Source organism: Rutidosis leptorrhynchoides, chromosome 2 (assembly GCF_046630445.1).
Source record: "Rutidosis leptorrhynchoides isolate AG116_Rl617_1_P2 chromosome 2, CSIRO_AGI_Rlap_v1, whole genome shotgun sequence".
Taxonomy (NCBI): Eukaryota; Viridiplantae; Streptophyta; class Magnoliopsida; order Asterales; family Asteraceae; genus Rutidosis; species Rutidosis leptorrhynchoides.
The window spans coordinates 81,764,836-81,781,718 of record NC_092334.1 but is presented as its reverse complement, the minus strand read 5'-3'; the positions used below and the strand labels follow the sequence as shown (position 1 = coordinate 81,781,718).

At 36.8% G+C, this 16,883-nt stretch overlaps 1 protein-coding gene and 2 non-coding genes across 3 annotated transcripts; 1 reads left to right on the top strand and 2 right to left on the bottom strand.

The window, feature by feature from the left end:
* Positions 1-6,115: 6,115 nt before the first annotated feature.
* LOC139895356 (small nucleolar RNA R71) lies at positions 6,116-6,222 on the bottom strand. The gene has a single exon (XR_011775812.1). It is a non-coding gene; the product is annotated as a small nucleolar RNA R71 (small nucleolar RNA).
* A 5,055-nt stretch (positions 6,223-11,277) lies between these two features.
* Positions 11,278-14,928, top strand: LOC139888020 (uncharacterized). The gene is made up of 3 exons (XM_071871055.1): positions 11,278-11,571; positions 12,622-13,750; positions 13,859-14,928. Exons 1-3 carry the CDS (start codon positions 11,278-11,280, stop codon positions 14,926-14,928), a joined length of 2,493 nt encoding a protein of 830 aa, XP_071727156.1.
* Positions 13,114-13,220, bottom strand: LOC139895355 (small nucleolar RNA R71). The gene has a single exon (XR_011775811.1). It is a non-coding gene; the product is annotated as a small nucleolar RNA R71 (small nucleolar RNA).
* Positions 14,929-16,883: the final 1,955 nt, after the last annotated feature.

The window sequence follows — 16,883 nt, the reverse complement described above, 5'->3', positions numbered from 1 at the left end:
CCATGTTGCACAAGAGACAGATGCATATGTCCTCTGGAAAAAGTTGGAGGACATGTACCAGGCCAAGACTGCTCGGAATAAAGCCCTGCTGATGAGGCGTTTAGTCAACATGAAGCTCAAAAGTGGAACTTCAGTTGCCGAGCATACCAGTGAGTTCCAGAGCTTGGTCAACCAGTTATCGTCTGTAGAGATGCCGCTTGGCGATGAAGTTCAGGCGCTACTGCTACTTAGTTCCCTTCCCGATAGTTGGGAAACGCTGGTAGTAACACTCAGCAACTCAGCCCCGAATGGCAAACTTACCATGTCAATGGTCAAGGATGCCCTATTCAGTGAAGAGGCAAGGAGAAAAGACATGGGCACAGATCAGACCCATGCCTTTGTCACAGAGAATCGGGGGAGACAGCGAATGAGTAGCAAAAATAAATGGAGAGGCAGAAGCAAGAGCAGGGGCAGGTCAGCTGATGGCAGAAAACCAACATATAAATGCCATCATTGTGGATTAGAGGGACATATGAAGAAGAACTGCTATAGATTAAAAGAGGAACAAGGTCAAAGCAGTTCACAGCCGAAGAATAAGGGTGGAGAAACATTAGTGACTATCTCTGGTGATGTAGCTTATTGTTCAACCCATGATGAGACATGCCTTCACGTCTCACGAGAAGAAACAGAATGGGTGGTAGATACTGCAGCTTCCTACCACGTGACTCCATACAAGGAATACTTCACAACATACAAAGCTGGTGACTTTGGAGTTGTGAAGATGGGAAATTCCAGTTCCGCTGAGATTGTCGGAATTGGAGATGTCAGGATGAAGACAAGTTCTGGGAGCACAATCACTCTGAAGGATGTCCGCCATGTGCCAGATCTTCGGCTGAATTTACTTTCTGGGATAGCTCTCGACAAACAGGGCTATGATAGTCATTTCAGTAAAGGCACATGGAAATTGTCAAGAGGCGCTATGATAGTCGCTCGAGGACACATTTGTGGCACACTGTACAAGACTCATGTGAAGATCTGCACAGACAGCATTAATGTTGCAGAAAAGGAGGCTTCACAAAATTTATGGCACCAGAGACTCGGTCACATGAGTGAGAAAGGGTTGTCTACCCTAATAAAGAAGGAGCTTATCAATGTAGACAAGGATGCTGCACTAGATTCTTGCAATCATTGTCTGTTTGGTAAGCAGCATAGAGTCTCGTTTAATTCCTCTTCAACGAAAAAATCAGAGTTACTCAGTCTGGTACACTCTGATGTTTGCGGTCCCTTGGAGGTTGAATCAATTGGCGGCAATCGATACTTTCTGACGTTTATCGATGATAATTCTCGAAAGGTGTGGGTATATTTCTTACGGACGAAGGACCAGGTGTTCGATTACTTCAAACAGTTCCATGTCATGGTAGAACGTGAGACAGGAAAGAAGTTAAAGTGTCTTCGATCCGACAACGGCGGTGAATACTCTTCCAGACAGTTCGATGCCTATTGCAGATCATATGGCATCCGACATGAGAAGACGGTCCCACGTACCCCTCAACATAATGGTATAGCAGAAAGAATGAACCGAACAATCATGGAACGTGTTCGGAGCATGCTCAGTATGGCTAAGCTGCCAAATCCATTCTGGGGAGAAGCAGTCAGAGCCGCTTGTTATTTGATCAACCGATCTCCATCAGTACCACTGAATTTTGAAGTTCCGGAGAAACTTTGGTCTGGAAAGGATCCATCATACTCTCACTTAAGAGTATTTGGATGTTTGGCGTACGCACATGTATCCAAGGAGCTCAGGCAGAAGCTGGATGCAAGGACCACTCCATGCATATTCATAGGCTATGGAGATGAAGAATTTGGATACAGATTATGGGATCCAAAGGAGAAAAAGGTGATCAGAAGTAGGGACGTGGTGTTCCATGAAAGCCAGACAATAGAAGATATTGAAAAACCCACAATATCTCAGAAGTCAAATGTTGCTGCTCAGGTGCCAGAGGCAACAACGGAATCATTCATGAGAAATGAATTTTCAGTGCAAGAAGAAATGCCAGAAGTAGAAGATAATGAGGAAAATGACGGTGCTGAGCAGGGGGAGCCACAACCCCATCTGCCAGACGTTCCAGCACCATCACAAGGTCAAGATGATGGTGGATCTCCTCAGAATGTTCCAGAAGTTCGTAGATCTGAACGAGGTCGGATTCCATCGAGTAGATATCCAGAATCCGAGTACCTTCTACTTACTGAAGATGGAGAACCGGAGAGTTTTCATGAAGCAGTAACTTATAAGGATAAAGAAAAATGGTTGCTCGCAATGCAGGATGAGATGGATTCTCTGCAGAAAAATCAAACTTATGAGATTGTAGAACTTCCACGCGGGAAGAACGCACTGAAAAATAAATGGGTGTTCAAGCTGAAAAAGGATGGTAGTGAAAAAGTGGTGAAATACAAAGCACGACTTGTAGTCAAAGGATTCCAACAGAAGAAAGGGATTGATTTTGACGAGATATTTTCACCAGTAGTCAAGATGACTTCAATTAGAGTCATACTTGGATTGGTCGCAAGTATGAACTTGGAGCTTGAACAGATGGATGTAAAGACAGCTTTTCTTCATGGAGATTTACATGAAGAAATTTACATGGAGCAGCCGGAAGGTTTTGAGGTTTCAGGAGATAACCTCGTATGCAAGCTGAAGAAAAGTTTGTATGGTTTGAAGCAGGCACCTAGGCAGTGGTTCAAGAAGTTTGATTCGTGCATGGTGAGTCACGGGTACAAGAAAACTGCAGCAGATGAGTGTGTCTACATTCAGAAGTTTTCTGAAGGAGATTTCGTTGCTCTTCTACTATATGTAGACGATATTTTGATCGTAGGGAAAGACGCAACGAAGATCAACCAGCTGAAGAAGGAACTCTCTAAGTCTTTTGACATGAAAGACTTAGGACAGGCTCAACAGATTTTGGGAATGCAAATAACCCGAGACAGGAAGAATAAAAGGTTATGGCTATCTCAAGAGAAGTATATTGAACGAGTGCTTTCACGTTTCAATATGAACAATGCCAAACCTGTTAGCATTCCATTAGCCAACCATTTCAAGTTAAGCAAGAGTTCTTGTCCCTCATCCAAGGAAGAGATCGGGGAGATGTCTTCAGTACCATATTCTTCAGCAGTTGGAAGTTTGATGTATGCGATGGTGTGTACAAGGCCCGATCTTGCTCATGCAGTGGGAACGGTGAGTCGTTTTCTCTCGAACCCCGGGAAAGAGCATTGGGAGGCGGTAAAATGGATTCTCAGATATCTTAAAGGTACAACGAATCTATGTCTTTGTTACGGGAGAGCTGATCCAATCTTGGAAGGCTATACAGATGCGGATATGGCCGGAGATCCTGATAGTAGGAAATCTACTTCAGGATTCATTTACACTTTTGCAGGAGGAGCTGTTTCATGGCAGTCAAGACTACAAAAGTGTGTTGCATTATCCACAACTGAAGCAGAGTATATTGCTGCCGCAGAAGCTGGAAAAGAAATGTTGTGGTTAAAGCGTTATCTCCAAGAATTTGAAATCAAGCAAAAGGAGTACAAGGTACATTGTGACAGTCAGAGTGCTCTAGATTTGAGCAAGAACTCCATGTACCATTCCCGTACAAAACATATTGATATTCGCTATCATTGGATACGCGAGGTAATTGATCGACAACTGTTGAGACTAGTGAAGATCCATACAAAGGAGAATCCTGCGGATATGTTAACAAATGGTATCAGAGCTAGACTATAGCCCCGATGTGGTGGACGGCGCAATGAGCGCACCCCTGAGCGCACGCAGCGACGTGGCGCGACCCTGGCACGATGAGTTGATCCTAGAAGCGTTGTATCGAAATCTCCCTGCCCTCCCACCAGATTGAGAGTTCCGAGTTGGCGGCGGTAAAGGTTGGATCCGGACTATCGTTGCAGGGGAGGCCTAGATGGACTTAGGTTTGAGGGGAGGTTTGTAAGGGTGCAAACCAAAGTCCCACATCGGTCATGGGACAAAACAAATGTATGTATATAAGTCTAAGGGGAAGTCTCTCTATCACCAATTGGTTTTAGAAAATGATGGACTTTTGGGCTTATATTGCAGGACATTGTGTTTGGGATATACGATCCTTAACAAGATGGGCTAGCAATTAATCGTTATACTATGTTAAAATATCTCTTTTAAAGGATTAGAATGCCTCACACATGTTTTGTTATTTTGTAGAAATAGAAGATGAAGGTTAAAAACGACAAAGGCTTAGAACTTGGAGGGCTTTATATGTGTTTTGTCATAACACAATTGGGAGATAAAGATAGCAAATGCTCTATATACGTATTTGGAGGAACAAAAAAACAACCGATTGATACTCAAGATAAGCTCAAATCAAGAGATGGAATTAGAATGGATATCAAAGTCTTACTGGCCAAGGATCGTGGGCTATAAAAAGACCCATTTGCTGGCCGAATTGATAACACGATACACATCACGAAAACTCAAAGGCGAAGGCGAAGGCTGCGATTTCTTTTTATTGCTGCTGCTGCGTTTTTCTGGTTCGGAGCTGCTGTTCCACACCATTGCAACCTTAAATTCGTTAGTTGTAACTTCTACCTTTAAAGCCATGTGTGGCTAATTTATTTACTTTCTAGTTAAAGGTCAATTTAGGGTTGAATCCAATTGGGTTATGAGATAATTGAATCTTATTTTGAATGCTTATGAATATTTACATGTTCTCTGATTGTTTAATGTTTGCTGATTTGATTACTTAATCTTGTTCTTGTTATTAGATTATCAAAATCAGTTTATTATCTGCCATTTAGAAGTTGAAATACGTAATTGTTTCTTTGTTCTAATATTAGTAGCAATTAGCAATATCAATTATGGTCAAGTTTTTGATTATTGTTAAGGGAACATGTGATATGATTTAGATGAATCGAGCTTGCGTATTTGTCAATCATAATTGGGTTTCTTTAGGATACAATGCTACTGAAAATTAAGTCCCAAGAGCTTGTTTAGGACTAATTATTTGGTAAGAGTAATATACAAAGAGCTTGTTTTGTTATTCGACACCGTAAGAAGAAACTAGTTGTTAGAGCTTGTTAACAACTATAACCAATTTATTCAAAAGTATTCAAGACGTTTTGATGTCAATGATTGACCAGGATTCATAACTAAGTTACACCCTTTAACTAGATCGTATTCTTTTATATTTATATTCGTCTTAATCTTTACAACTACTTTGATATATCTGCTTTTACTTGTTTACTTTAGTTATTAGTTTTTAGCTTCTAAAAAATCAAAACCCCCCTTTTTCGTTAATTAGAGAATTAATCTTGACTAATCTCTGTGGAAACGAACCTACTACTTGTGCTAACTACAAATTATTGAAGTAGGATTATTTTTGTTGGATTCGACACCCATCAAATTTTGGCGCCGCTGCCGGGGATTGGTGTCATAGATTTATTTCTCTGTTTTGTTTATTTATTTATTTATTTAATTTCTTCTCGTCTAATAATTTTATTTTTTTCTTGTTTCTTTTGAAGCTAATCCTTTGTTTCTTTTATGCACCATTCGACACGTTCGAGCAAAAGTGAGCTTTAATACGATCCTGAGATTGAATAAACTGCTAAAAAGCGCCGAAAAGAAGTTACAGCTAAGAAGCAACGCGCTCAAATCGATTCACCATCTTTGCTTGAATTATCAGACCCAAGTTTCTTCTACAACCTTTTTTGTGAGAGTAGTGATTCGGAAAAAGAAAACATGGTGGCTGAAAGAACTTTATGGGAATTAGCTACCGAGAACGTTAACCAACAACCACTTTTCATTCAATGTCCACAACTCACTGTTCTGTATGAATTGAAATCTAGCCTCATTCATTTACTGCCTTCTTTTAATGGTCTCGTTGGTTAAGATCCTCACAAACACCTTAAAGAATTTCATGTGGTCTGTTCAACTCAGAAGCCGAGAGATGTTACTGAAGAGCAAATCAAGTTACTTGCTTTTCCATTTTCTTTGGCGGGTAAAGCTAAGGACTGGTTGTACTATTTACCTTCTGGAACTATAACCACGTGGGATGAGATGAAGAAACAGTTTTTTGAAAAGTTTTTCCCTGCCTCGCGAGTTGCAACTCTTAGGAAAGACATCTGTGGTATACGACAGATTAGTGGTGAAACCTTGTATGAGTATTGGGAGAGATTTAAACAGCTTGTTGCTAGTTGCCCTCAACACCAAATCAGCGAGCAACTTCTCATTCAATATTTTTATGAAGGTTTACTACCTTCTGATAGGAGTATAATTGATGCTGCAAGTGGAGGAGCGTTGGTGCATAAAACTCCTACTCAAGCAAGAACTTTGATCTCAAACATGGCTGCTAATTCACAACAGTTTGGAATGAGACAAGATTGTGCAACCAAAACCGTTAGTCAGGTGAATTCATCTTATAATCAACGTTTAGATAATCTTACGTTTCTTGTGGAAAAATTGGTGGCAGGTAATTTGCAACAGGTCAAAGCATGCGGTATTTGTTCAAATGTTGGTCACGCAACTGATATGTGCCCTACACTTCAAGATGGGTCAACCGAACAGCTAAACGTTGTAGGAGGGTTTCCAGGTGCACCACAAAGGAAGTACGATCCATATTCGAATACTTACAATCCAGGGTGGAGGGATCATCCTAACCTTAGTTATGGGAATCGTCAAACTACTTATCAACAACAATACCAACCTCAACAAACTCAATTCATCCAACTCTTCTTTTTCTAGGAATAACAAACTCTTCTCCTACTTACTAAGGTGGACTTCATAGCCCCACTTACTATTGCGCAATTTATTTAAACTTACTGGGGTGAGACACATGCTTCTTTTAATATTTACAATTTAGACACAAGTACCAACTGTTAAACTGTGATATACCTGGCTATGTCCTGCAAGTCCCCACTGTGATATTTTTAATTGCTTTTACAACTGTGCTATGCCTGGGACCTCCTCTGGGTTTACCGGGAGTTGAGATTCCCTGGCTACCACAATTTCTTCTTTAATAGGTATTGGAACGCCCTTTTCAGTTGTGGCGAGAATAGATTCAGTGTCTGATTCCGAGTCGTACAAAATGATAGGATTAGAAGAAGTCATCTATCACATAATTGAAAAAACAATTACGTTAGCATATAAATATATCACATATAATGTTTTTGACAAAATGATAAGTAAAAAAAATCGATAAAAACAAATATATTCATAGTCCAGACTCACTAATGCATCCTAACAATTACCAGTTAAACACACTAATGCAAATTCTGGTTCCCTATGACCTCAAGCTCTGATACCACCTGTAACGACCCATCAAAATCCCTATTGACGCGGCACGTTAATCATTGATTTCACAGTGAGATTTTGACCTCTATATGATACGTTTTGATAAAATATTGCATTCATTAAAGTAAGTGACTTTCTAAACATAGAAAGTTATAAATATGTGGGTGAGTGCTTAAGTATAAGCAAATCCCCAAAATACATAAGTTTTTATCATACAGTTTGACATCACAGTCAAATTATTTATTACACAACGCAGTTTTATTTCGAACGCAATAAACTTTATACAAAGCATGAGAGACTCCATGCAGGCAACAAGCACATCACAGCGGAAGCAGTCTAAGAACCTGAGAATAAAACATGCTAAAAAGGTCAACACGAATGTTGGTGAGTTATAGTTTTAATTGCTCGAGTCATAAGTATATAAAGATAGACCACAAGTTTTCATCAAAAGTTTATCAATAGATTCTACGTAACAGAGCACCCTGGTAACTAAACTTACCGTTATAATGATAATTACCCTATTCGTTTTAATACACGCAAACCAACATGTCATAAACTCAAATAACATACGTCCGTTAAAAGGCTAGCGCTCTAGCTCGGATGGGGATGTCAAGCCCTATGGATCCATATACAATTATTCGCGCCCACCAGTCCATATCCTATGTACTGGCAGCTACTAGTTATCAAAGCTAAGGGATTTTCGGTTTAACTCAGTGTAGAATTTAGTATGTACTTGTGTCCATTGCGTTTAAAATAAATTGCTTGTATTCTCAGCCCAAAAATATTTAAAGTATTTAAAAAGGGAGACTATAAACTCACGGTTCAATATTGAGATTCAATATTGTAGGCAAATTGCGTAGACGTAATGATGGTAGACGACTGTATGGTTGGCTTTGGATTCAAGAACAATACCCCGAACAATACCCAATATTTCCTTAGTTTAAAACGGTTTGAAACCCGAATTAAAACACCCTCGTATATACCTTATTATTATTAAACTTAAATTTAAAATTATAATTATAATATAAATATAAATATAGAGAGAAAGAAGCAGAGAGATTGTGTGTTACTTCGTCGAGCAAACTGGCGTATTTATACTACATTTTCATTTCCTGTAGCCCATGCGATCGCATGGGTTTTCAGTTCTTTTGCCATGCGATCGCATGGCTAGGCTGGACAGCTCATTTCTGCTTTGTTTGCTAGTTCATCGACATAATATTTACTGTAGCAAATAGTGTTTTTGGTCCCCATGTGATCGCATGGGCTTTTGGTGTATATGTCATGCGATCGCATGGCTAGTCTGGCCTTTTGTTTGCTAGTTCGTCGACATAATATTACTGTAGCAAATAGTGTTTTACTGTAATAAATAGTGTTTACTATAGCAAAATGATTTTTACTGTAGCAAACAGTGTTTTACTGTAGCTAAATGATTTTTACTGTAACAAATAGTGTTTTACTTGTACATATTATATATATATATATATATATATATATATATATATATATATATATATATATATATATATATATACACACATATAATTGTTCATGAATCGTCGAGAGCAGTCAAAGGTAATTGAATATATGAAACAGTTCTAAAATTTTGAGACTCAATCTAACAGACTTTGCTTAACGTGAAAAAAATAATAAATCGTATAGAGAATTGATTTAAATAAGTCAAAATTTTCCGGGTCATCACAGTATCTCCCCATTAAAGAAAATTTCGTCCCGAAATTTTGAGTAGTACCTGTTTTATGAGCAATATCAGTGAACAAATGTGGATACTTTTGCTTCATTTGATCTTCACGCTCCTAAGTAAACTCGGGTCCTCGTCTTGCGTTCCAACGAACTCTAACTGAAACGACTCGTCCATATTACTATAAACACGGTACGTTATTCATTGGTCCCATAGCGAGGTATTTGACCTCTATATGATACATTTTAGAAAATATTGCATTCGTTTCATAAAAAGACACACCCCTATTATACATAATGCATGTTTTAAACAAGTGGGCGATTATTTAAGAAATAATTCCCATAATACATCGGTTTCCAAATACTACACACGTGACATAACAGTCAAATATAATACATGACAAAGGTTTTATTGAATGCAACACTTCATTTAAACAAAAGCATGAGACTCCATGCACAACTTGCTCAGATAATGCAACAGCGGAAGACTTTCTTAAGGACCTGAGAATAAACATGCTTAAACAGTCAATACAAAGGTTGGTGAGATATATAGGTTTAAAGCTAGCATCGATATAAATATAGACCACAAGATTTTATAGTTATAAATATTTCAATAAAGATATTCTATAAGTTGTTGAGCGCTTCGGTAACCATACTTAACCATAAATGTAGCATATTCCCTTTATTATGAAATCTCCCTACACTGTACCAAGTGTAGTAAAAACGAAGTACTATGCAACCGTTTACGATACTAGAGCGACTAGCCCGGTTGAGGTTGTCAAACCCGAAAGATCTATCAATAGGATTCGCGCTTACATGTTCTTACAACATGTAAATATTAGTCACTAAGCTATTAGGGAAGATATGCAAGGTGGTACAACTCAACGTAAAATATATTTTAAGTACTTGTGTCCATGGCGTAAAACATAAAATGCATGTATTCTCATCCCAAAATATTTTTAGAGTTTAAAAATGGGACTATATACTCACGATAGTAAAAGTATATTAATAATAAGTTTTCAGCTTATTAAAAATATGGCCGTCGTCCTTGGATTCACGAACCTATAACAATAATAATGATTCAGATAATAATACGACATGTGAATAAAATAAAACAAGTTCATAGAATACTTATATTTTAATTTTTAACATTTTTATGTTAGTAGTCCTTTGTTAGTAGTCCAAAATAGTCTGAAATGTCCAACAGTCCAATAATCGGTATATATATAATCTTAGAATTACCCCACGACGTATTGTATACGTATTGTCTTAGAATTTATCAAAACGTATTGTATACTTATTGTCTTAGGATTTATCAAAACGTATTCTATATTTATTGTCATGGAATGTACCAAGATTATTATATATATATACAATCTCGGAATTAACTAAGATTATAATATTTTGTTATACTAATGATAACATGTTCAAATATATATAGGAAAAGTTAGCAAGGATATGGTTAATATAGTTTTTACAATATAAATTTCGTCCATACAACGTTAATTTCAGCAGATTTTGTTTTGCTCGTCAAATATTCATTAAAACTCCGTTTAAAGTGAATCAAATTGCTATGGTTTCATAATGAACTGTAGTATTTAGAATTAAACTGAAAAAGTAGTGGTTTATAGTCAGAGTTACAGGTTACAAGTCATATTTGAAAGAGGTAGTCATTTCCGTCGAAAAACGACATCTTGTTGACCATTTTGAAAAACATATTTCCACTTTAAGTTTAACCATGATTTTTGGGTATAGTTTCATGTTCATAAGAAATATCATTTTCTCAGAAGAACAACTTTTAAATCAAAGTTTATCATAGTTTTTAATTATCCAACCCAAAACAGCCCCCGGTTTTACTACGACGGCGTATGTCCGGTTTTACGGTGTTCTTCGTGTTTATAGGTTTTAAATCATTAAGTTAGCATATCACATAGATATAGAACATGTGTTTAGTGGATTTTAAAAGTTATGTTAAAAGGATTAACTTTGTTTGCGAACAACTTTAGAATTAACTAAACTATGTTATAGTGATTATAAGTTTAAATCTTCGAATAAGATAGTTATATATATATATGAATTGATACGGTCTTAAAATACATACTTTTTATATATATTCCCCTAACGTTATCTCCTAATATGTGTTTAACTTGTGAGTTTTAATCTTATTTTCGTTTACAAAAGATGGGCTAGCAATTAATCGTTATCGTTATACTATGTTAAAATATCTCTTTTAAAGGATTAGAATGCCTCACACATGTTTTGTTATTTTGTAGAAATAGAAGATGAAGGTTAAAAACGACAAATGCTTAGAACTTGGAGGAACAAAAAAACAACCGATTGATGCTCAAGATAAGCTCAAATCAGGAGATGGAATTAGAATGGATATATCAAAGTCTTACTGGCCAAGGATCGTGGGCTATAAAAAGACCCATCTGCTGGCCGAATTGATAACACGATACACATCACGAAAACTCAAAGGCGAAGGCGAAGGCTGCGATTTCTTTTTGTTGCTGCTGCGGCGTTTTTCTGGTTCGGAGCTGCTGTTCCACACCATTGCAACCTTGAATTCGTTAGTTGTAACTTCTACCTTTAAAGCCATGTGTGGCTAATTTATTTACTTTCTAGTTAAAGGTCAATTTAGGGTTGAATCCAATTGGGTTATGAGATAATTGAATCTTATTTTGAATGCTTATGAATATTTACATGTTCTCTGATTGTTTAATGTTTGCTGATTTGATTACTTAATCTTGTTCTTGTTATTAGATTATCAAAATCAGTTTATTATCTGCCATTTAGAAGTTGAAATACGTAATTGTTTCTTTGTTCTAATATTAGTAGCAATTAGCAATATCAATTATGGTCAAGTTTTTGATTATTGTTAAGGGAACATGTGATATGATTTAGATGAATCGAGCTTGCGTATTTGTCAATCATAATTGGGTTTCTTTAGGATACAATGCTACTGAAAATTAAGTCCCAAGAGCTTGTTTAGGACTAATTATTTGGTAAGAGTAATATACAAAGAGCTTGTTTTGTTATTCGACACCGTAAGAAGAAACTCGTTTTTAGAGCTTGTTAACAACTATAACCAATTTATTCAAAAGTATTCAAGACGTTTTGATGTCAATGATTGACCAGGATTCATAACTAAGTTACACCCTTTAACTAGATCGTATTCTTTTATATTTATATTCGTCTTAATCTTTACAACTACTTTGATATATCTGCTTTTACTTGTTTACTTTAGTTATTAGTTTTTAGCTTCTAAAAAATCAAAACCCCCCTTTTTCGTTAATTAGAGAATTAATCTTGACTAATCTATGTGGAAACGAACCTACTACTTGTGCTAACTACAAATTATTGAAGTAGGATTATTTTTGTTGGATTCGACACCCATCAAATTTTGGCGCCGCTGCCGGGGATTGGTGTCATAGATTTATTTCTCTGTTTTGTTTATTTATTTGTTTATTTATTTATTTATTTATTTAATTTCTTCTCGTCTAATAATTTTATTTTTTTCTTGTTTCTTTTGAAGCTAATCCTTTGTTTCTTTTATGCACCATTCGACACGTTCGAGCAAAAGTGAGCTTTAATACGATCCTGAGATTGAATAAACTGCTAAAAAGCGCCGAAAAGAAGTTACAGCTAAGAAGCAACGCGCTCAAATCGATTCACCATCTTTGCTTGAATTATCAGACCCAAGTTTCTTCTACAACCTTTTTAGTGAGAGTAGTGATTCGGAAAAAGAAAACATGGCGGCTGAAAGAACTTTATGGGAATTAGCTACCGAGAACGTTAACCAACAACCACTTTTCATTCAATGTCCACAACTCACTGTTCTGTATAAATTGAAATCTAGCCTCATTCATTTACTGCCTTCTTTTAATGGTCTCGTTGGTGAAGATCCTCACAAACACCTTAAAGAATTTCATGTGGTCTGTTCAACTCAGAAGCCGAGAGATGTTACTGAAGAGCAAATCAAGTTACTTGCTTTTCCATTTTATTTGGCGGGTAAAGCTAAGGACTGGTTGTACTATTTACCTTCTGGAACTATAACCACGTGGGATGAGATGAAGAAACAGTTTTTTGAAAAGTTTTTCCCTGCCTCGCGAGTTGCAACTCTTAGGAAAGACATCTGTGGTATACGACAGATTAGTGGTGAAACCTTGTATGAGTATTGGGAGAGATTTAAACAGCTTGTTGCTAGTTGCCCTCAACACCAAATCAGTGAGCAACTTCTCATTCAATATTTTTATGAAGGTTTACTACCTTCTGATAGGAGTATAATTGATGCTGCAAGTGGAGGAGCGTTGGTGCATAAAACTCCTACTCAAGCAAGAACTTTGATCTCAAACATGGCTGCTAATTCACAACAGTTTGGAATGAGACAAGATTGCGCAACCAAAACCGTTAGTCAGGTGAATTCATCTTATAATCAACGTTTAGATAATCTTACGTTTCTTGTGGAAAAATTGGTGGCAGGTAATTTGCAACAGGTCAAAGCATGCGGTATTTGTTCAAATGTTGGTCACGCAACTGATATGTGCCCTACACTTCAAGATGGGTCAACCGAACAGCTAAACGTTGTAGGAGGGTTTCCAGGTGCACCACAAAGGAAGTACGATCCATATTCGAATACTTACAATCCAGGGTGGAGGGATCATCCTAACCTTAGTTATGGGAATCGTCAAACTACTTATCAACAACAATACCAACCTCAACAAACTCAATTTCAACCATCATCTTCACAATCAAGTATGTCTCTCGAAGAAATTGTTAAATCACTTGCTCTTAACACACAATAATTTCAACAGGAAACCAGGACCAGTATTCAGAACCTTGAAAACCAAATTGGTCAGTTAGCAACTTCTGTGAATCGATTAGAATCTCAAGCTTCAAGTAAACTGCCTTCACAAACAGTCACTAACCCTAATCAGAATGTAAGTGCAATCACTTTGAGAAGTGGGAAGAGGCTGAATGAACCTTCTGATCGTGAGTTAAAGAAGGAGCTGATAAGTGAAGGGCTGATGTCTCAAAAAGTGCCAACCGAAACAGCCTCCAAACATGTTCAAGACGAAATTGTGATACCTCCTCCATTCCCTGCTCGATTTGCAAAGTCCAAAAAAGAACAAGAGGCAAGAGAACTTCTTGAAACCTTTCGTAAGGTTGAGATAAATATTCCCCTTCTTGATGCTATCAAGCAGATTCCTCGATATGCAAAGTTCCTTAAAGAACTTTGTACTTCTAAAAGAAAGCTTCAAGGGAATGAAAAAGTTCAAATGGGCGAGAATGTGTCTGCTATGTTTCAAAGGAAACTACCACCAAAATGCCAGGATCCAGGAATGTTTACTATTCCTTGTACAATTGGCAATGTTAAGATCGAAAAGGCAATGCTAGATTTAGGAGCTTCTATTAATGTTATGTGTCGTTCGGTTTATAACTCTCTGAATGGTGGAAAACTAAAAGAAACGGGCGTAATTATTCAACTTGCTGATCGTTCGAATGTATATCCCGATGGTGTTATAGAAGACTTATTAGTTCAGGTTAAAGGACTTGTTTTTCCAGCTGACTTTTACGTGGTTGACATGGGAGAAGATATACCTTCTTATTCAGCCTCTGTTTTGCTTGGGAGGCCATTTCTAAAAACAGCGAGAACTAATATTAGTGTTTATGACGGGACACTCACTATGGAATTTGATGGTGAAGTTATTAAATTTTGTATTTATGATTCCATGAAATATCCAAGTGTTGAGCATTCTGTCTTTAGTATTGATCAGGTTGATTGTTCGGCACATAAGGTTTTTGATCCAAATGTTAGTGAGCCATTGAAGTTAGAAAATGATAATAATGTTACAGGAAGTGGAAATCGAGAATTTGAGCTGAGCCCACAACTACGAGAAATGTCTTTGGAAATTCCAATCAATGCAAACTGAGGCAGCTTGATGTCTAGCCAAAGACGTAAAAGAAAGGCGCTACTTGGGAGGCAACCCAATTCATTTTATACTATTTTTTTCTTTGTTTTGTTATTTTTAGGATCAACCCATTATTTGGAGCTGAAACACACAACTATGGAACAAGGGTGCATACAATTTATGGAGCCTAAGTAGTCTATGGATTTGCAGCAGCAGGAACCCAAAAAAAAAAAAAAAAAAAAAAAAAAAAAAAAAAAAAAAAAAATATTGCAGCTGCAAAAACATAGATATTAGCATCTCAAAAGGAAGATAGTAGCAGCAACGAATCACAACAGCCCTTCAAGAATAAAAACGCAGCAGCTTCTATTCTCTAGCTCACAAACCCAGGAAGTTTTGTTTCGACAAAATTTCATTCCTCGTCCCTGAACTTTACATCGATTTTGACTCCCTGTCCTTTTTCTTTTTTTTGTGCATTCCTCGTCCCTAAACTATCAAAAGAGTACATCCCTCGTCTACCGTCTACTTTCTGTCAATTTCAAGCGTTAAGTATAGTCATGTGCGAAGCATGTGAGGGTATTTTAGTCTTTTCGACATGTTCTTCCCTTTACCCCATCTACATCCATCTTGACTTCTCCCCGTAGAATTAAAACCATGGCTGTGTTTTCACCTCTTTTCTCATTTCTTTTTTTTTTCTTTTCAACATCAAATCAAAAATAGAAATCAAAGAAGTAAATAAATTATATACTGTAATTAACATTAACATTATAACTGTGTTTTATCAATACCCATCACTCCAAACTCACCAACCACCATGGCTGCAGTCATTCTCCTCCCTTATAAAAAAAACCCTAGCTGATGTTCACTTGTCTTCATCATCAAATCAAAATCAAAATCAAATTAATTATCCCCAAATTAAAAACCCTAATTTTATACTTCTATAAAATCAAGAAATCAAAATTATAAATCCTGAACACCTAATCGATTTTGTAAGTCACCTTCATCATCATCAACTCGTCACCATGAACACCTAATCAACTCGTCTCATCTAAAATCTGGATTTGATATTCATCATCATCAACTCGTCTCAGTTTTGGGGTTTTGTGTCTCGCCACCACCTACAACGATCTGGATTTTTTGTTCCTCGTCACCAACACAGCGACAATTGACAGCTGATGTTCTCACCAGATCTGATGTTCCCATCGAAATACGCAGCAAATCATCTCGAGAATGCTCGACTTGCAGTTTCAGAACACGAGATTAACTCAATCTCTCCAATTTATGCACAAAACTGATCCAGAGACATCGATGTTGATGTTTTCGGTTATAAGAAGAACACGATGTGATTCGCTACGAATTTGTGAATGTAAATCTGAATAGTTGATGCACGAGACTTCGATTTTGTTCAAGGAACACTATGCTATCTTCAATTTACTGAATGAAACATCATAAATAGATTTGAGAATTTGAAATACAGTATGAAGATGAAGAAGCTCGTACAGTAAAAGTTGAAAAAAAATATCTTGAACTTGATTTTTAATTTTTGATTTTTATATTCGTATTTGTAATTCTAAAATAATAATCTGTGATTGATATTCGTGAACTAGGGTAATTTATGGAAGAAGAGGAATGAATTTGATTTTATTAGAGATTACGATTTATAATTTTGGGACTAAATTGAATATAGAAGAAAAAGACATAATTACGCTCCTCGTCCATGTAGTTTAATGACCATTTTACCCACACATGCTCTGCACGAGATAGGAGGGTAACGGCAAAATTGACAGAAAGTAGACGGTGGACGAGGGATGTACTATTTTGATAGTTTAGGGACGAGGAATGCACAAAAAAAAGAAAAAGGACAGAGAGTCAAAATCGATGTAAAGTTCAGGGACGAGAAATGAAATTTTGTCTTTTGTTTCTCTTAAACTTATCTCCTTACATTCTTTATTGTTTATAAATGCTTAAATATCGATCTA